The 21,796-nt window shown below is 42.3% G+C and overlaps 1 protein-coding gene across 4 annotated transcripts in view; it reads left to right on the top strand.

Moving 5' to 3' along the window:
- MAST4 (microtubule associated serine/threonine kinase family member 4) overlaps window positions 1-21,796 on the top strand; it is a 443,204-nt gene that overhangs the window by 168,288 nt on the left and 253,120 nt on the right. For 2 of the 4 annotated variants that reach the window (XM_075932355.2, XM_075932359.2), the window contains one exon: window positions 16,142-16,216. The exons of the other annotated variants lie outside the window; for them this stretch is intronic. In XM_075932355.2, the coding sequence (XP_075788470.2) occupies window positions 16,142-16,216 (75 nt within the window). The remainder of the gene's footprint in view (window positions 1-16,141; window positions 16,217-21,796) is intronic. 4 annotated transcript variants of the gene reach the window in all.

Raw genomic sequence — 21,796 nt, 5'->3', positions numbered from 1 at the left:
GGGAGGAAAACAAACATTGCTTCACCCAGGGGCGGATATAGAGCAGGGCGAACGGGGCGGCCGCCCCAGGCCCCGCGCTTAAACAAGCCCCACGCATGCGCCGTGGCGCCACCGCGCATGCGCATGGCGTCACGGCACATGCGCCGTGACAAAGGAGGGGCCCCGCGGAGTTACGCTGCCCGGGGCCCCGCAAAACAGTCATCTGCCCCAGGCTTCACCTCTACCTCCTGCCGCAGAGAGATACTGGAAAACACCTGGAAACAAAAGGATTGCAGCTGGGCTGGATGAGGGAGAAAAAACTGGTAGATCCAGGCTAACAGTTACCTGGCCTGTAAAGGACTCTACCTGAAAAATAACTAGGATGAGAAATTATTATTTGTATTCAGTTTCTTTAGTGGATCTAGCTTAGTTTGTGTGTGTTGTATTATTTTCTTAGTAGTCTGCTTTGTTCTGTTTGCTACTTCTTTGGATACTTAAAATATACCTTTTTAGAGTGAATACATTTATTTCTGGTTTATACTGTAATCCACTTCATGTAATTACTAACCTTGGGGAGGACTGAAAGGTGGTGTATATACAGTTTAATTTAAAAGCGAACAACATTCCAAATGTACAATCAAAATAAAAAAAAATAGTTTTCTTTCAACACAGTTTCACCTTTCTAATATTCATACTGCCAGGGCTTCCCAGTTGGAGAGTAACACTATCACTAGCTTGACATAAAATGTTTGTGTCGGGGAAAAAAACTGTTTTGTGCTCTGTGGCTCAGCTTCTTTCAACCTACAAGGGGCACACAGACTTTTGTAAAGCAGATGCCCTGACTACTTGCCCTCATGAAGTCTGAGTTCAGCAACCTGTTGAACATTCTGCAAACTATCACACCCAATTCCAGAAATGTCTGGGTGTGGAGTGCTAATACATCTGCCTAATAACAATGATCCAGACACAGCTCGTTCTTACACACCTCCAAAAGAGATCTCCTTGTTAGGCAAGTGGGTTACAATGTGACCCTGAACTAACTGAAAATTGAGTCAATGGTTTTCAATAATCTATGTGGTGAAGGAGGTGGTGGAAAGCTCTCCTCTAGCTGTGCCTATGCAGAAATACGATTCCTTTTTGCAGTATATTGAGATTTATTAATATATAAAGCAACAATGCTGTAATTTTAATGTTTCAAAAGTGTATTGTATCACTGTAATGCTTCTAAAAAATTCTAAAAGTGTGTGGGAGATGAACGAGTAGTATATCCACAAGCAAACTGTTGCAACCTGCAGTGTTACATGATATAACTCTCACTGTTTCTGTACCCCAGCGTGGAAAGTTTTCTCAGGGTCTGTGCCCCAACTAGGTAAGATCATAAGAGGCCACCAGGGGAGATCTTAAATAGTCACAGCAAGAATAATATATATAACAATTATGCTTTTCCCTTCCAGGCTGTTTTATCTTGTTTTATTTGTCTTTTTTCTTCTTTGAGGTTATGCTTTTTTTTGTTTGTTTTTTTTTACACGTTAGCACAACTACGTATTCATGACGTCACTGAGACATTGTTGGTTTTGTCTTCGTAGAGCTATGTAGAAGACAAAAGGTCCATTTAAGGAAAGGTTTCAAATTTTGTCTTCAGTCAAAATCAGAGTGAAAACTAAAGATTCTGAAGGAAAATTATCACCCAAAATTATTTTCTGGGTCAATCAAAACATTTCATTTTGATCACAACTTTCTTTTATATTTGTTGCAATAAGTAATTTAAAAACAAAAAACATTTTCCTTCCAAAAATGTTAAAATGGAACATTTTGACATTGTTGGAACTCTTTCCCAGTTTTTTCCCAAGACAAAGACCTGATTTTGTGAAGCTCTTTGATTTTCATAAGATGGCTCTACTAGGTCAGACCACAGGTCCAACTAGCCCAGTACTCTGTCTTCTGACAGTGGCAAGTGCTAGGTGCCCCAAAGGGAGTAAAGAGAACAGGGAATCATCAGGTGTCCCGTTTTCTGTTGTTCATTGCTTGCTTCTGGCAAACTGAGGCTAGAGGTGCCATCTCTGCTCATCCTGACTAATCACTATAGATAGAACTATCTTCCATTAATTTAGCTAGTTATTTGTTTTTAACCCAGTTATAGCTTAGGCCTTCATGACAACCTCGCACGAGGAGTTCCACAGGTTTATTATGCACTGTGTGAAGAACAGAAGACTATTTGTTTTAAACTTGCTGCCTATTAATGTCATTTGGTGGCCCTCTAATTCTTGTTTTATGAGAAGAAGTAAATAGCACTTCTTTATCTACTTTCTCCACACCAGTCATGATTTTATTGAGCTCAGTCATATCCCTCCATTTAGTCATCTCTTTTCCAGGCTGAAAAGTTCCAGTCTTATTGAGCTCTTCTCATATGGCAGCTATTCCGTGCCTTTAATAATTTTTGTTGCCCTTTTCTGAACCTTTTCTAGTTCCAGTATGTCTTTTCTGAGATGGAATGACCACATCTGCATGCGGTATTCAAGACGTGGGTGTATCATGGATTTATATAGAGGCAATATGATATTTGTTGTCTTATTTTCTATATTTTTCTTAATGATTCCTAGTGTTCTTTTTTTATAACAATTGCACATTGATTGGATGTTTCCAGAGAACTACACATAATGACTCCTAAGCTTTTTGTTCAATGGTAACAGCTAGATTTGTCCCCAAAATGTTGTATGTATAATTGGGATTATGTTTTACAATGTGCATTAGTTTGTATTTTTTAATATTTAATTTCATCTGCCTGTTTACCCAGTTTTGAGAGCTCCTTTTGTAGCTCTTTACAGTCTGCTTGTGACTTAAGTATCCTGAGTAGTTTTGTTTCATCTGCAAATTATTGCAGATGAAACATTGTTGATCCCCTTTTCCAGATCATTTATGAATATATTGAATAGGACTGGTCTGTGGGGGACACCACTATTTACCTCTCTCCAGTCTGAAAACTTACAATATATTTTTACCCTTTGTTTCTTCTTTTAACCAGTTATCAATCCATGAGAGGACCTTCCCTCCTAACTAATGTCAGCTTATTTTACTTAGGAGATTTTGATGAGTGACCTTGGGAAAGGCTTTCTGGAAATCTAATTACACTATATCCATTGGATTCCTCTTGTCCACATGCTTGTTGACCCTCTCAAAGATTAGATTCTTCAAGTGATTGCTCATGTGCATTCCAATATAGGTGTGTGCGCACAGCGTGCACGCGTCGTCGGAAGATTTTTCCCTCAGCAGTACCCTTAGGGCCAGCAGGGAGCCCCCTACAGTGACACTAGTATATCAATGCATATATACCCTACTGGTCCCCTCCCCACTCCAGTTCCTTCTTACCGCCGTGACGGTCGTTGGAACAACCTCAGCTCCCTTAGAGTTGTGTTTTCACTTGCTAATTCTTTGATTACTGTGCTTCAGTTAAGTACCTGTGAACTTACTTTAAAGACTCTTTGTGTTTGTCCTCTCCACCCCGCCGCGGTGCTCCGCGTGCCTGCAGCTGGGCATGTCCGGCCATCAGGGCTCCAAACCCTGTGGCAAAACTTCAGAAGTGTGGCAAGCCCATTCCCTGCAGCAATCCCCACTCTTCTTATTTGAAGTGCTTGGGAGAATTGCACATAACATCAGTGTGCAAAATCTGCAAGGCCTTTAAACCCAGGGGTCGGTCCCCACTCAGGCACATACCCTCTGAGTGCCCCTCGGTGGGGCACGTGGCGCCTGATAGCGCATGTCCCAGGCCTTCAAGGCTGGGTGCTTATCTATCCCGGCGAAGGGTTGATAGCTCCCCAGAGGACCAGCCTGACCCATCTGCCCTGGAGGTGGCTAGGGTGCTCATCGAGTCGTCCTCCTTGCCTCCCCCCACCGCGACACCGCCTAGATGGCACCACTCGCCGCGGGCGCCCCAAGAGCAACAGCCTCAGGCCACAGTCGGCACTGAGCTCAGAGACGACACCAGCACCACCACCGACGAGCCCCACACACGCGGCGCCTGCCCCGCCCGAGGAACCAGCACTGGTCATGCCGCCTCCTCCCCCCGACCCAGCATCGCGGCAAACCTGAGGCTATGTCCTGTCATACCCCACCACAATCAATGTTGGCACCTCTGTGGTCCATGTCAGATTACTCTTCCGACTCCGATGCGGCATTTGTGTTGCCGTCTAGGGCCTCCAAGTCATGCTCCCAGCACCGTGCCCGATCACGGCACTGTGCCCGATCACGGCACTGTGCCCGGTCACGGTACCACTCCCGGCATCGGTCTCCTTCACAGCAGCAACTATGGGGGCAGCCAATGTCAGTGCTGCTGCTGCAACAAACCTGGCCTCCCCAACCATCTGGGCAATGGCCTTTCTGGACTCCCTGAGCCTACCACCAGTGCCAGGGCTCCATGCCGCCCTGACCAGCCTCCTCCGCATCAGGGACTCCGATCCTCCCTTCAGCTACCCCTTTGGTCCGGTCCCCCACCTTGACACGTTCCCTGCCCCCAGGTCAATCATCCCTGGGCCTGGCAGGGAATACTAGCCAGGAAAGCCAACCAGGTCCCTCTCCTCCCTCTGTGACCACCTCTGAGGGTCCAGGGCAAGGGGACGCCCCCATGGTGGACATTGCAAAGGGGTCGTTGTCCTCTTCTCTGGACAAAGTGCTGGTTGACGCGGCGCCCCACGCCCTCTATGGATGCCAGGGCCCATCAGGACCTCCTCTGCTGACTGGCCCAAAACATAGGGGTTCAAGCGGATAAGGTGGTCGAGGACTCCGACCCTACCATCGACATTGTACAAGCAGATACCCCCTCTATAGTGGCACTGCCTATAAATAAGATCGTTGCCAGGGGGTTCTGACCATCCCTCTGAGTGTCCTCCTCGCGCTGCAGTGCTGGATTCGCCAAGAGGAGGTCTGTTCAGGTGTCCCGTTCTCCAGACCTGCCCCATCACTCTGGCTCGTAACGGACGCTTCGGATACGGAATGGGGAGCTCACCTTGGGGACCTGCACACTCAAGGTATGTGGTCTCCGCATGAAGCCTCCCTACATATCAATGTCAGGGAGCTCAGGGCAGTCTGGCTCGCCTGTGCAGTTTTCCTTCCTCACTTGAGGGGCAAGTTGGTCCTTATTCTTTCGGACAACATGACAGCTGTAGCATATATAAACAAACAGGGTGGGACCTGCTCCCCCCACCTGTGCTCTGAGGCACTCCACCTCTGGGAGCTCTGCGTCGGGGCGGATATCCACCCAACGGCCTCGTACCTCCCCGGCTCCCAGAACGTCTTGGCGGACAGGTTGAGCAAGTTGTTCGCGAGTCACGAGTGGTCCCTGCGTTGGAACATAGCTCAATCCATTTTCCACACATGGAGGTTTCCCCTGTTTGCCACAGCCCAGAACACCAACTTTCCCTGCTATTGCTCCCTCCTGGGAAAGGGACAGGGTTTCCTAAGGGGTGCTCTCCTTCATTGGCCGCGGGCCCTACTATACGTCTTCCCACCGTTTCCTCTAGTCAATAGGGTTTTGCTGAAGGTAAGGGAATTCAGGTCCTTACTAATCCTAGTCGCCCCAGTGTGGCCGCGACAGCATTGGTACTCGATGGTCCTCAGCCTCTCGTGCAAGAGGCCCGTAGCCCTCCCATTAGTCCCGGACCTCATTCCGCAGGACTCGGGCAGGCTGCAGCACCCGGACCTTCGGTCCCTCCACCCGACAGCGTGGAAGCTCCGTGAGTAATGGCTCAGGAGCTCCAGTGCTCCCAGCGGGTTCAGGAGGTCCTGTTAGGCAGCAGGAAACCTCATTCAACGAGGAATACCACCTAATTCAATTTAGGGCTTTATTCCAGAATCCTGTTTCACTGCTGTGTGTAGACGTGGGCAGTTACTTCAGGCTAATCAATTTCTAAAATGGCGGCCGTCCGGGAACATGCAAATCAAGCACGGGATATTTAAATCCCGGGCTTGATTTGCAATTCCGGTCACCCTTAGCCTCCCTAGATCGATCTAGGGGGCTCGTGTAGACGTACCCTTACTTTGTTGTTTTTAGCCATGGTGGCACTGTTTTGGATTTCTTTCTCCCTCTCTGTGTCTCACTTTAAATTTGGGCATACATTTAAGTTGAGACTCCATTATGATGTATATAAATAGTTTCTGTGTAGCTTGCAGAAATTTTCCTTTTGGCACTACCTCTTTAATTAATGTTTAACCTCCTCATTTTTGTGTAGTTCTCCTTTCTGAAATTAAATGCCACAGTGTTGGGCTGCTGTGGTGTTTTTCCCACCACAAGGATGTTAAATTTAATTATGGTTACTATTATTAAGTGGTGCAGCTATATACACCTCTTGGACCAGAGCTTGTGTTTCACTTGAGACTAAATCAAGAGTTGTGGGTTCCAAGACCAGCTGCTCCAAGAAATAGTTATTTAAGGTGTCAAGAAAATGTGTTTCTGCATCTTGTCCTGAGGTGACATGTGTACTTAGTCGATGGAGGATATTTGAAAATCCCAATTAATATTAATTTAAAAAAAAATGTGTAGCCTCTTTAATCACACTGCATTTTAGTCTCTATCACCATACTTTCCAGGTGCTTGGTAATATATTCCTACTGCTATAGTCTTATTATTAGAGAAGGGAGTTACTATCCATAGAGATTCTATAGTAAAGTTTGGTTCATTTAAGACTTTTACCAAATTTGATTTCATGCTTTCTTTCAAATATAGTACCACTGTTTGGGGGACACGCATGTATCACAAAAATGTGTCCGTTGTGTCTGTTTGATAGCAAGAGCTCGCAAGGTAAGAGTTCACAATACATACGCTGTCCGTTGACAAAGCCTTAGACACTCGTAGCTATAAAGGGGGCAATAAGGGCTCAGGCGTAACGTCACTTTAGGGGAACCCCTCAAGCCCTTCACCTCAAAAAGTGTACTCAAAAACCAAACCCTCACCTGCCCGCTCTCTCCTGTCAAAAATGAGTAAGGGAGATGAACCTTGCACCTTGGGCCTGGGAGAATCTCGTGCCTCCTCACTAACTGGCTTAAAAGTATGCTCTAAACAGGCAGTGAAACCAGCTACCCAGCCATCAAAAAGGACACCTACTAAGGGCTCTGATGCCACAGAGGCACCACTGGCACTAATAACACCCGTGATGACATCGGCAGACTCAATATCTCTGGTGTGAAGCAAGCCCTCGGTGCAACCTTCACCTTGGGTGCTGAGAAATGATAGGGCTAGTTCTCACTACCGTTCTGTACCTCACACTAACTCCATATTTCCCTGGGTATCTACTGCACCCATGCTTCCACCACAGATGCTGGTAAACCCGGCAACAGGACACAACTCAACTTCCCACTGCCGCTCCCCAATGCACAAAACACAGACTGCACCAATAAATGGCAGGAGAACTAGAGCCACATCTTCACCTAGTCTTTGGCACACCGCCGCTCTTGCTGCCCATTATTAATAAGGGGCTTGCCGCCCTCTCCACGCTTACTTGTTTTATCACAACTCAGTGCCTACCATGTGGATACAAGGAGTGTTTTTTCCTTGCAACATTCCTCCCCAGACAGAGCGCATGCGTCATATGGGACATACAGGCTACGGCATTATCCATACTCTCCATAGCGCCCTGATTGGCAGTACTATTCCCAGCTTAATAGCCAGCGCTCCCCCCCCATTGCTCCTGGGCACCGCAACACACTGCCACTGCCCCTCTTATATATGCACAGAGGTCACTGCTCTCTATACACTCAGATACATCACATTCCCCATCTGAGGGCATGGATCTGGAGGAAGGGCAAACTGAGGATGATCCAACAATCAGACATGCGACCAAACAATTACTTCTTCTCTGCGCCTGATGAAGCAGTTATCCAAATTATCCAACACCTATTGGCGACTTCAAACAATTCCAGGACTTATTCAAAAGAGTGGCTATCGGTCAGGATGTCATCTTATCAGAGGTGCAGGAAAAACAGGCTTTTAAAGAACCTTCAGCCTTCCGCAAAATCCAACTCATTCTATGGCTACAACTTCTCAGTATAGGAGCCATAGAATGAGTCCCTGAACAATACGAAGGTCGAGGTTTTTACTCAAACTACTTTCTCACTGAAAAGAGAATGGGGGTTGGAGGTCTATCTTAGATCACCATCAATTAAACAAATGCCATTGCAACCAATGCTTCAAAATAGTCACTCTTGCCATGATAATTCTGGCACTGGACAGGGAGGCTGGTTTGCAGTCCTTGATCTTCAAGACGCGTATTTCCACGTCATGATACATCCCACACACAGACGTTTCCTACACTTTATAGTGTACTGAAAATGGTCTGAGGCTAGAGTCCTTCCATTTGGACTCTCCTATGTCCCCAGAATTTTCTCCAAGACCCTGGCAGTTGCAGCAGGACATCAGACAAAATGGTATCACAATCTTCCCTTATCTGGACAATTTCCTCATCCGAGGTCCCTCTCAACAGACCATGAGGGTCATGATCAGGTTCACAATGGCCTTCCTTCAATCTCTAGGCTTCATTATCAATGACTAGAAGTCCACACTATGCCCCACACAATCCCTAGAGTTCATAGGGGCTTGCATAGATTCTATAACAGTGCGCGCCTATTTCCCAAATCACCATTTTGACAATATAAGAAGCCTGCTCACGATCATAACCAACAGCCCAACCGTCCCTATCCTAAGTTGCCTCAAACTCATGGGACATATGGCAGCCATCACATATGTTGTCCCATGTGCCAGAATGTGCTTTCGAAGTTTCCAACACTGGATTTCCTCAACTGTCCGAACACCTTATTGCTAGGTTGGGTTGCACATTTCCAGCAACAATTTGCACAAGGAAAGTGGTCCAAAGACAAGTCCATATTCCACATAGATCTGCTTAAGCTTAGAGCAGACCACAATGCATTCAAGCACTTCCTTCCACATATTCGAGACTCCTCAGTGCATTTCCTCATTGACAATATGACTTCTATGTTTTACATCAACCGCCAAGGCACTGTAAAATCCCATTCGCTGTGTGCAGAGGTGATCCGGCTTTGGAACTGGTGTATCCACCATAACATAACCATCATGGCAGCATAGGTAAGAATATTATATCCGATACCCTCAGCCACAACTTACTCTCAGAACATGAATGGGAACTGCATGGGCAAATTCCCCCAAGCTGTCCCAATGCTGGGGTCAACCACAAATAGACCTTTTCACAACCAGACAAAACTCCAAATGCCCCCAATACTGTTTGAGAGTGGGCATAGGACATGGCTCCCTGGGGGATACAATGCTCCTCCCAAGGGGGGCTCACCTAATATATGCCTTCCCTGCTGTCCCTCTCATCCCCAGAGTTCTCTGGAAGATACAGACAGACAGGGCCCATGTAATTCTAATAGCCCCAGCATGGCCTCGACAGACATGGTTCCCATGTCATCTTCAGTTGTCTCTATAACAGCTCTTTATGCTTTTGACCCACCCAGACCTTCCCTCCCAGAACAAGGGCACAATACTTCTTCCCCAGCCACAAACACTACACCTGACAGTATGGTACCTATCTGGTTCTCGGAAGCAGAGCAACAGTGCTCCCAACAAGTGAGAGATGACCTGCTGCATAGCAGGAGACAAACAACATGCAAGACTTACCTGTACAAATGGCAACGGTTTACACAGTGGTGCACACAGAGGGGAATCCACCCATCTATGGCTCCACTCCCTCTGATACTGGAATACATTATGCACCTGAAACAACACAATTTATTCCTTTCATCACTCTGGGTTCATATGGCTGCCGTTACAGCCTTCCACCCCCCCGTTGATGGGTTCTCTATATTTGCATACCCCATTTCTAAGAGATTTTGGAAGGCCCTTAAGAACCTTCACCCACCATGTACACCCATACCCCCACATGGGACTTAGAATTGGTCCTCCACTCACTCACAAAACCACCCTTCGAACCAATGGCAACTTCATCACTTACCTTTCTCACTATGAAAATGCTGTGCCTTCTGGCAATCATATCTGCAAGGAGGGTTAGTGAATTTGCAACTCTCATGGCCTCACCTCCATACATGACCTTTCACAGGCACAGAGTTGTTCTATGGCCCCATCCCTCCTCCTTCTCCATAGTTGGTTCCGAATTTTATATCAGTTAACCGATAGTCCTTCCTACCTTCTATCCAATACCACACCGCTTCTGGGAAGAAGCTATATTACACACTTTAGATGTCAGAAGGGCCATTGCCTTCTATCTGGATAGGACTATGCCCTTTTGACTGTCCCAGAGATTGCTGGTATCCCTAGCTGAAAGGTCCAAGAGAAAACTACTTTCTTTCCAGCACATATCAAAACTCATAGCATTCTGCATTACCACCTTCTACTCACTCTAGAATAGGGCATTACCGATGACTTCCAAAGCCCATTCCACCAGAGCGATGACTATGTCAACTCCCTTCCTCAAGGGAGTCTCACTTCAGGAAATATGCTGAGCAGTGACATGGTCATCCAGTCACACCTTCATAAAGCATTGTGAGATTCCACCATGCTCGACAGTAAATACTGCAGTAGCCACTGCGGTCCTCTCCCCAGTCTGTAACAATTAGTTAATGGGCACTGCTACACGGTGACCAATAGTAAGCGCCCACAGGGACATCACTTGAAGAAGAAAGAGAAGTTACGCACTCTGTGCAGTAATGATTGTTCTTCGAGATGTGTGTCTCCTGGGTGCTCCACTACCCGCCCTCCTCCCCACTTCATTGGGGATTAATAATATCCCACGAGGGCATCAAAGAAGAAACAGAGGAGAAGCAGGCTGCGCTTGCTAACTTCAAAGGTGGGAATGCTGCTCACTGCTCGCTCATGCACAGCCTGCCTGAACACTGCCCTAAAAGTCTCCGATCCGTGGTGCCAGGATGAGCACACCACCAACAATGGAGCACTCATAGGGACACAAATCTTGAAGAACAATTGTTATTGCACAGAGTGAGTAACTTCTCTTTATCTGTTAGGACAAGGATTATTAAGAATTCTTCCATGTTGGTTGCATGCTTCTCAAGTTAGAAAATTTGCCAGTTATAACATTTAGAAATTCCAAGGATGTTTTTGTACTGGTACCATGAGACACCCAACACATGTCAATCTAATTGTAGCTCTTCATGATCACGTAGGCTTTTTCCATACTCTTTATAGATAGCTGGATACGTGGAAGGCCATTCTGTTTGCTAGTGCGTTTTGGTATTCTGTTGTAGACACCTACTAATATCCCATCTTGTGCATTATCTGTTAAGATATTGATCCACAAGCATTCAAAATAATTTTCTTCTAAGTTATCTGTGACTTGGAAAAAGGTAGTTTTGACAGAGGGCCATCTTTTTCCCCTTTTGTCCACTCAGTCCTTCCTAAGTAAGTTTTTAACCATTGATTTTTAACATTCCAGTCGTGGGACTCATCCCATCGGGTTTCAGTACCAACTAGAATGAACTTATGCTCATAAATGAGCAATTCTACTTTCTCTTGTTTGTTTCCTAGGCTCTTAACATTGGGAAATTCAAGAATGTTTTCTCCATGTTTAATTTCTTAGTTTTGTTCTCAATATCCCAATTTCTTTTGAGCTGATTTCCCTCTCCCATTTTTGCTATTTAATCCCCGACTGCTGTAGCCAACCTGTCCCCAACGAGATTGGTCCCACTCTAGCTGAGGCGGAGACCATCTGAACTATACAGCTCTATCACCATAGAAGGTGGACCAATTTTCCACAAAACCAAAACCCTCCACCACTTACCCTGCTAGCAGTTCACTTCCAATATATTTTGCCTTCACTTGTGAGATTGGAAGGCTCTCAGAGAAGTTGCTTGGAAATTTTCAGCATGCTTTAGTGTACCTTGAAGCCATTTACTATATCTGCTAGATATCCTAGGGTGCAGTGTTATTATTACTTATATGAACCATCACTAGGTGACCTGGGTGCTGTTCCCAGTTTCTCCACAAATATTTTCTGTAACCTTGGACAGGACATTGTGCTTATGTTTCCTATTTGTAAATTGGTGCTAATAATTTTGATTGATCTCACAATGTAAAATAAAATGTAATGTTTGCAAAACTATTTGAACTATTTAGATGCATTATTCTTTATTTGTTGCCCAGAATATGCATTATATATAATGACCCTAAAGCCTTTGTATAGGCCCTTCTTTGGAATCTGGAACTTTATTCCGTCTACTGATTTTATATATGTATATGAATGAGGAATTATACTCTGGCACTATGCATGCAGGAGTTATTTTTTCGAAACAGGAAAATAAAGATCCAGCGCATTGGAGAGTAATGGGAATGTAAAATATGCCAAAACCAGAGTCTAGTATTATGCCAAATACAGTGGCAGAACTGCTGCAGAATCTGTTTCCCTGAGTTGTTGTTATTCATAGTATTCATAGATAGCTGAAGCCTATAGTTTACCCAGAAACCTGAATTTTAGAGACATAATGAACAATCTTTGCCTGTTACTGGCACCTACAAGAAAAGTGAGCACCAAACAAATACATTGTAGTAGGTCAAAATTATACAGAACATGGAAGCTATATTTATTGAGTTTTGGATGTCAGGATTTTCATGACTAATAATTAAAGGGTGTCAAACTCAGCTGGTGACCTAGGATTAGATTGGATATTGAATTTTTTTCAAACTTACCTTTTTGTGTAAAAATAGTTTCTTCATTACAGCTGTTCATGAAATTCATAGAAGTACTAAGTCAGGGTTCCCTGAAGGTTTTGTGTGTGTTTGTAACTGAAAGACAAAACAACTGCCGTTCCAAACAAAAAAAAATCTGTTGGTTAATCTTGTGTTTTTCGTATGTTAAGGATTTATTTCAAATAATTCAAACACAGGTGATCCAATAAGAAAGGAAAGCAAAGACTTTTATTTACCTTAATTATTTCAGAGGGGATGATGACCTTCCATATTCTGAATTTGATGCACTATCTTAGAATTAATAGCAACAATCAGTTCCACACCTCCCTGACCATAAGGTAATTAGGTAATATTGAAAACAAAATTTACTTTCATGTAAGAGGACCAAAACCAAATTACACTACCCTACATAAGAACGGCCATTCTGGGTCAGACCAACAGTCCATCCAGCTCAGTATCCTGTTTGCCGACAGTGGCCAATACCATATGCCCTGGAGGGAGGGAACACAACAGATAATCCTCACGTAATCCCTCCCCTGTCACCCACCTCCAGAGAGGCAGAGGCTAGGGACACCATTCCTACCCATCCTGGCTAATAGCCATTGATGGACCTAACCTCTATGAATCTATCTAGCTCTTTTTTGAACCCTGGTAAAGTCCTAGCTTTCACCACATCTTCTGGCCTGCTGCCTATTAATTTCATTTGGTGACCCCTAGTTCTTGCATTGTGGGAATAAGTAAATAAACCTAGGATTCAATGAATTTATATTTCTGTGTAAGTGTGTTTTAAATACTGTGATCTCCATGCAGAAGTCAGTTACTGTTTTGTGATTTTCATATCTGCTAAAGCTTTTATGTAAGTTCTCAAAGAACTTTACATATGTTTAGCTAAGTAATTCTGTACTTGTGTGAGATAAGTAAGAAGTCATTTTGTCCACTACAAAATATAGCCACTCCTGAGATTGAATGCAGAAGCCATCTTAGTTCTGAGCAATATTATTCTCCTTTTTTAGGAGGGGTGAAGAAAAATGCCATATGCGAATGAAATTTAGGAGAAATTGGGTATTCCAGAATATACTTGCCTAGGTTAGAATTTGGCCGGACTACAGGTTCTCACTCCTACTTTTCTGAAGAGCTCTGTAAGGTTTGTAATGCTCCATTGTTCATGTTTTTAGATCTTGTCCAGATGACTTCCTCTCCAGTAGAAGTGACCCCTGGCTCTAATCTGAGGCTGTGGTTCAGATGATTTAGCTAAAAAAAATACCACCTTCTGAATTAGCACCACTTCCCTTAATACCTAGTTCTGACAAAATACACCTCTATATTCACATCCTACACATTGCTGTACTAAAATCTTGCTGATCAATAGTATGATACTGGAATGTATGTAGCAACATTATATGTAAAGTTATGAACATAAGCTGAAGTAATTACTGAAATGTGTTTACCAGACTAGTCTGGGGAATGGGCATACCAGTTTTTCAAAGACAAAGAACAAGATGATATCTCAAAATTAATTGGCAATCACTGGTCAAGATGCCAAGTCTCCATCCTTAAAGCTGGAAGGAACTTATCTAGGGGTAGTCCTCTGGGAAAAACATATCATATATAGTCGCACTCTCTCTGATATCTGAGAAGATAAAGGAACTAGTCTTTGGATTTTGGAAGACATTCTGAATTGAGAATTTGGTCAGTCCTGTTGCAGGGAATGTTTGATTAGAACATTCACCTTGAACCATTCCAGTTTGTCTAGTTATTAGAAACTGTTTCTTTATTTCTCTTATAACCATTTCCAATTTAAATGCCTTATACTTGTACTCAGTGGAGACCTTTTGGCTTGTGGCCAAATACAGACACTCTCCGACTTGTGAGTGTTCGACTTATGAAGGTTCCTACATATGAACAAAGTTCATCTCAGGCGAGCAGGCTGGAAGAGCAGGAGGCGGTGAGCAATAGGAGAGTAGGCTGGAGAGCTCCAGCAGAGCAGTGGGCAGCTATACAACTGGGAGGAAAAGGGGGGGCTAGAGAGAAGTGGTGCTTTGCAGGGGAAAGCTAGAACTGGAAGGCAACTATTACAATTGCACATCTTGGATAATAAAGCAGTTCTCATCTCAATTTAATTTTGTTCTAGCTTTTTTTTGTTCAAATAAATATTCATAGTACATTTTATGAAAGGATTGCATTATTGACAAGATGCCAAACACTAATAACTGCTTTCCTAACCTTCCCTCTTCCTGAAACATGGGAATCTGTTGTAATCTAGAAATGAATTTAGCTGATATTATTAGAGGAGGAAGCTTGTACAAACATATTGCCCAGAAGTTAGCTCTTAAGTTTGTTCAGCATTAAAAATCATTTGCATAATATAGTGAAAACTTTGTTATCCTGCACTCATGGTGAATAGGGGTTGCTGGTTAATTGAATGTGACAGATAACAAAGCTTATTGCTCTGCCCCTATTGGCAGATCCGGCTCCTGGCAGCTTGAGGCAGGCTGTAGGGGGAAGGAGACACCTGTTGATGACATCAGCTAGCAATGCTGGCTATCAGACGCCCCACAATAGTTGGCTGGATTGGCGGCATGCACCTGAAGATGTGGCAGAATTGTGGCTAGGGCCTCAACTACCTGATAAAGCTATGCATATTGGGTAGTCAAGTAGTCGCTTATATCCCTATGCAGGACCATTCGTTGTTCTTTCAGTTATAGATTAAACCCTTTGAATTTTTGAGCTGGTGATACATACAAAATGACAGTTTCAAACCAGGAGAACTTTTAGCTGTTTTAACAGCATGAATCCTAAACTTTCCCCAAAGAAAGTATATAAACATTAGTGAATGTCTTTTATTCTCCTTTCCAGTGTCATAAATGTTGCATTCCTCATGCTCTCCTTGCAAATACTATTTCTAGTTGACTCATTTGTTTAGCATCTTATAGCTGAGCTATGTATGGGTAATGTGCATTTTGGTGTATTTACTAGCTTGAATTCTTAGAAAGGATGATGATACATGTACTCCAAGTGTAGTATTAATTTTCTTTATTTGATCTCATGTTAAATATTGTAAGCATTGCTCCCTGTTAACTATCCCTCGTTTTAATATATTTTCTTCCACACATATGGACTGCTTAAAAAATTGTGTGTGTGTGCATACAATAATGTATATAATTTCCACACACTACCTCAATAGTGGTGTTGCACATAAGAAATTTCAAACTGCCCAAATGAAAATTCAGCCTGCCTAAGGATAGAAAATGCTAGAGGGAACACTGTTCATGAGAAGCAAAATAACTTCATTTTTCTCTGATACACATATGGTGAAATATGGAATATATTTCATAAAGCTCTTCGAAAAAGACGGTGAAAATGCTGTTCAGTTAAATACTCTCCCTCTCCCTTCTCTGGCCATCTTTCATTCCGCCCCCTCCATGATCCATCCTCTTCCCCTTTCTCTCTTTTTTTCCTTTCCCATCTTCCATTCACTGTCAGGAAGGGCCGCCTCAGAAGAGTCATTTCAGCTCAGCACGGCACCGTCAGAGGCTAGTGGAACCAGCAGCTTCAAAAGTGAGTGGACTTATGAAGGACAGTTTTAAAAATGGAATTTTGTGCCAGTGGAACATGACAGCTGTCGTAAAGATCTGATGTGCATTTGATAGGATCATTTATTATCCATTTTTGACTAATATGGTCAGCGTTGTTTCATAAAAATGAATTTGCATATTGAAGATATGCATTATGCAAGTATAATTGCTGCCCATTTTTTAGAAGTTGTGGGTGAGGTTCTTAGATGTACAGTGTATGTGTATAAAATTGTTATGCTGTTTTATTTGCTGCTTTTGTTATGTGTTCTGTTCAATATGGCTGTATTTTTCCCATTTTTGAAATGTATTCCCAAATATGACACACACACTTCTGTTTCACAATATCTTAAATTGAAGATTTCTTATAATATTGCCACAATCAATTTGGGAAAGATATCCTGGGATAGCATTGATTAGTCTCTTGAGCAAGCCTTGCTAAAAATGTATAGAATTGAAGATAACATTGGGGTGTCAGTCTTTATGCTGGCAGATTTAATAGCAATGTCAGATATATTGACAAGCTTATTCTGCCTTTCTTTGAAGATCATTTAATTTAGAAGTATATAAAAATTAGGCATGGTTCAATAAATCTAATCAGCAATAGCTATTGTGGATATTAGTTTTATTTTTTAGATTGATGAAATGTACCACATTGCGTATTTCAGATTATGTGCACAACATTACAATAATATTTTCTGACTTTTTGGCAAGAATAACAATAATAAAGTCACAGTGGAATCTCTCTCCAACCCACTCTTAGTTTTCTTCTTTTCCTACAAGAACGCTAAACATTTGAGAAAAGGCATCGGACTTGCCCTTTACTCTAAAGCCAACTGTTTCAGATTCAGGTGGACCAGTGGAAGGGCCAAAATTGAGTCATGGGCCATCCACTGAGGACTGGTCAGCTAGTCTCAGGAGCCTAAATTTAGGTACAATTATCTTGGGTACTACGTCTGACCTCAACAGTTACAAGATGGTATTGAGTGAGTCACTTGTTAGCTAGGACCCAAACATTTTTTAATTTTCCTACCTAGGGGTGTGTTTTTTTTTTTTAAAGACAAGCATGTTGAATTGTCACCAAGAGAAAGGTAAATCCCTATGTGAAAAGCTGAATAGATCATACAAAGAAGGGAAGAGTGTGAGGGAAACAATGAAAAGTAACACAATGGTATATGTGAAGAGTAGGTTCCTATCACGTTACCTACAAAGCTATTATGTGAATTCTTGTTACCTGGGAGAAGACAGGATGGAGGTGCAGGAAATAAGGTTCATAGGCATCCTTGTGCTTTCTGGAAGGAGGGGAGAGTAGAGGCACATTGTGCTGCAGAGCACTATGTGGGAGGAGGCTTGGAGATGAACCCAAAGGGGGAGTTACTCATGAAACATGGGCCTTGTTAGGGAACAACAATAATTGATGCAAACAGAGCAGTATGTTGACAGTGAGAACAAGGTCTGAGTCTTTTCAGTACTGCTAAAGTTACAAGAAACCCAGCCACATAGGTGATTCACTGTACATAAATTAAAGGTGAACTAATATGATAGTCAAGGGATGTGCCCTGAGAAGAGTGGGCTGGAGGTAGGGGCGGGGGCCTGAGTAGGGAGCAGGGTGCAGGAGGGGCCTGGGTGGGCTATAGGTTCCCCATCCCTGGACTAGAATTTTGGTAATGTAGACAAAAGTTAATCAGTGGTCTTTGGAGTGTTAGACAAAGAAGCGTTAAACTGACAAAGAACTTTCCGTGAGGGGAGAGAATTAACAATTATTCCATGGCTGTGAATTGGAGAGGGACCTCACGAAGTAATCAAATCCAGCCCGCACAATGAGGCAAGTGCACCTAAACCATCCACAAAGGGCGTCTGTCTAAACTGTTCTTTAAGATGTCCAGTGACAGGGATTCCATGTCTTCCTTGGAAACCTATACCTGTAGCTACCCTTATAGTTAGAAAATGTATCCTAATATATAATCTAAATTTTCTGTGACTAAAATGTAGCCTTAATTGTGTCTACTGCTTTTCCTGTCTACTAGGCCAGGAATCCTATCTCCTCAGCATAGCAGAGAAACCAGTGGTAACTAAGAGGAGAGGCTTTAAGAATAAAACAGTGTTTAGCCATATTTGTTTTGAGTTGGTCGGTCGATTCAAGAAGGGAGATCAGACAGAAGAGCATTTGAAGAAAGGGAGAGTTTTGGGGATTTGTGAATCAGAGTCAAAGCAGCATGAGTAAGTTAGACTATCAATGGGCAGTTTGTAGAGGGAGAAGAAAGCAATAGGTGGAGTTGATTTTTAAGAATACATTACATTAAAGAGAAGTGGAATGGCTGGAAAGGAAGACACACTGAAGACTTAGGAAAAACAACTGGAGACTGAGTCAGTTTCCTTGTAGTGGAGGGGTTGAAGCCATATAGTAAGGCAACCAAGCCACTGATAGTACAGGTTGAACCTCTCTAGTCCGGAACCCTCAGGACTTGACTGGCTCTAGATGAGATCATTTTCTGTACCATGGGAGGTCAATATTGTCTAGCAACATTTCCAACACTTCCACAGCTTATTGGGCTCTTAGAAAACATCGAGGGGGTAAATTAGAGGTAAATAACAGCACAGAACACTGAGAGCTAAGACTGGTGGTTGTAAACTACTTTTTGGGACTGCGGGAAACTTGGCCACACTCATGAAAAGTGGACATCTGGCTAGCTAAAATAATTCTGAACAATGGGTGTTTCTGGATGAGTGTTCTGGATTAGAGAGATTCAGCCTCTAGTGAGGAAGAGGGGGCAACGGGAGTGGATATCATGATGGTGCTTGGAGACAAAAGAAAGAAGAAAGGGAGGTGCAGGACCAAAGGATTGAGTCGTCTTAGACTGGTTTGTAGGAATCTCAATAAGCTTATCTCAGATAAAATATTTTTTAATTCAGTGTCGCAAAATAGGGCAAATAAAAGGAAATATCAAAGTTTTATGCTGGAGACTTTATTTCAAATAATGTAGATTAGACAGAAGAACCCTTTGTGCTATAGCTAAGTGTTAGTCTGCAATCAGCTTTGTTTTTCTTCCATTTCTTAATCTGGTCCCCCTAATCTGTGCATATTATCCCTTCTTCCTAGAGCCTAACTGATCCATAGCAGCCCTGACAGCAGTAGTTTTCACCATTGGGTAGCTCCTTTGTTACCTTTGCCATGTACCTACAGATTTGACGTTGTCATATTTCTTGCTTTATTTCGGTTCAAAATTATTTGTTACAGTCCATTATTTTCATCGCAGGTATTTTCCTTAAAAAAAATGTATTTTTTTTCACTAAAGGCTTCTTGTTGTCATATGTTAGCTCAGTACTCTAATATTTCCCCTTGAGCAAAGACATTATGTACAAATGTTACCGTGCTTGTCATTCATGTATCATTTAGACTTCTGTGATTGGTGATTCAAACCATTGATTCATAAACTATAAATATTCTTAAATGTGTTGAACTGAGTTGCTCAAGTTTCTTATGTATGTATGGTATTAATAAAAATCTGTGTGTTAGATATTGTAGCATTTTTAGAACATTTTGCATATAGCTGCACAAAGGATTCCAAGAGTCAGGGTTTCATGTACACACAGAAAAAAGATACTTTTGGTGTAATAGATGCAAAAAATATCGAGAGAAACATTTTATTTAAAAAAAGTTACTTTAATTTTAAAAAATTAAAATAACATTGATCAGTTTTTACCAAACTTGCTTATAGCATAACTGCACAGTACCTCATATTAGAAGCAAAGCTGACTTGACAGGTACTCAGAGAATTTGTTCACTGAAATTTCTTTGTAGATAGAAAAAATGAACAAGTGAACACAGGTAAGCCATGGTGAAGAATATGCTATTGGAATAATAATCTAAAGGGCACAATGAAATCGTTCTATGTGAAACTGGCAAATGTAACCATCAAATAAAAATCAATTTGATATGGGAGCGTATAGGATGAGGAAGTAAGTAGGGGAGAGAGACAAGAGAAAGTATTCAGAAGATTAGTTTCAAAGTCTTGTGGTGTTTCAATACATAATGGTAATAAAGGTTTATTCCAGATGAGCTGTCAATATAAATTGAGAGCATTTGTAGGTAAGGTTCTTGAGGATTTCTCTGAAATTTTGTTAGCATGGAGAAAATGATAGAACAGTGTGTCAAATAACACAATTTCCAAACTGAATGTAGGGAGAGAATACTGCACCAAAGTTATTGACTTTTTAAAAATCCTAATTCCTTATGCAGTAATATCCATGAAAACCCTTTTATAATTTTCAGGTTTTTATGATGGAAGCTAAAAAAGATGGACCTTAGGAAATAAACTCTCCTGCTGATGAAATCAGCCCTGGAGCTATACTAAGCAGATGTTTTTCTTTTAAAATCAGTAAAAATCTTTTAGGATTGTGTTTTCATGACTAGATATCTCAAGAATAAATGCTGGTAACTTAGAGGTCTTAGACATATATTATTTAATAAGGTCTAAGGTGATGGAAAAATGATAAAGATATTAATGTGATCAGACTATAAAAATGAGGCTAGATTGGTTGGTAAGAGAGCACTATGGTAGACACGTCTTTCATACATTAGACATATAGGCTATGTCTAGACTACAAGCCTCTTTTGAAAGATGCTTTTTTGAAAGAATCTTTTGAAAAAGCCTCTTCGAAAGAGAGTGTCTAGACTACAAGCAGATTTTTCAAAAAAGCGAGATGCTTTTTTGAAAGTCTAAACATTCTCTTTCAAAAAATCACAGTTTGCATTCAATAGTGACTTTTTTTTGAAAGAGTAGTTTCAAAAAAGGCATTATTCCTTATAAAATGAGGTTTACTGCGATCGGAAAAACTGCCACTGTCTTTCAATTTACTTTCGAAAGAACGTGGCTGCAGTCTAAATGCAGGTGAAGTTTTTTCGAAAAAAGGCTCATTTTGTCGAAAAAAACTCCTAGACACGCCCATATTCTTAAACTTGAATTGTTTACCTGTTTCTAGATGTTGTTTATATATACTGGACATAAGTCAGAAAGTAATATGGTCATAGCTGTCCTAGACATTGTTTATAGGATGGCATGTAAAGAAAGAAGTGCCATTGATTGTCACTTTTGTCTAGCACTTTTGCTCGCTTACACAGCAGAGGAGAGTCTGTTGGCTATAGTGAATCACAAATGAAATAACAGTCAGTAATGTAAATACTATTGCAGAAAATGAACATCATTCTGGGATGTGTTAGCAATGGTGTTGTAAGCAGGCCATTAGAAGTAATTCTTTCACTCATCATTGATAAGGTCTCAGCTGGAGTATTGTGCTCAGGTCTGGGCATCATTTTCGGGGAAGATATAGACAAATTGGAGAAAAACTAGAGGAGAGCAACAAAAAAATTAAAGGAATAGAAAACATAACCTACAAGGAAAGACTGGAAAAATCTGGGTTTGTTTTAGGGATGTTAGTTTAACCAATTAACTGGTGAACCAATAAGCTGATGCTCAGGGCTCGCTGAACTGCAGCGAGCCCTGCTCTCCAGCCGCACTGTCCGGCGATCTGCGCATGTGCAGATCGTTCTGCGCATGCGTAGATC

The sequence above is a fragment of the Pelodiscus sinensis genome, chromosome 6 (genome assembly GCF_052426305.1).
Source record: "Pelodiscus sinensis isolate ZL-2025 chromosome 6, ASM5242630v1, whole genome shotgun sequence".
Classification (NCBI taxonomy): domain Eukaryota; kingdom Metazoa; phylum Chordata; order Testudines; family Trionychidae; genus Pelodiscus; species Pelodiscus sinensis.
This window is presented reverse-complemented; position numbering and strand designations above follow the sequence as displayed.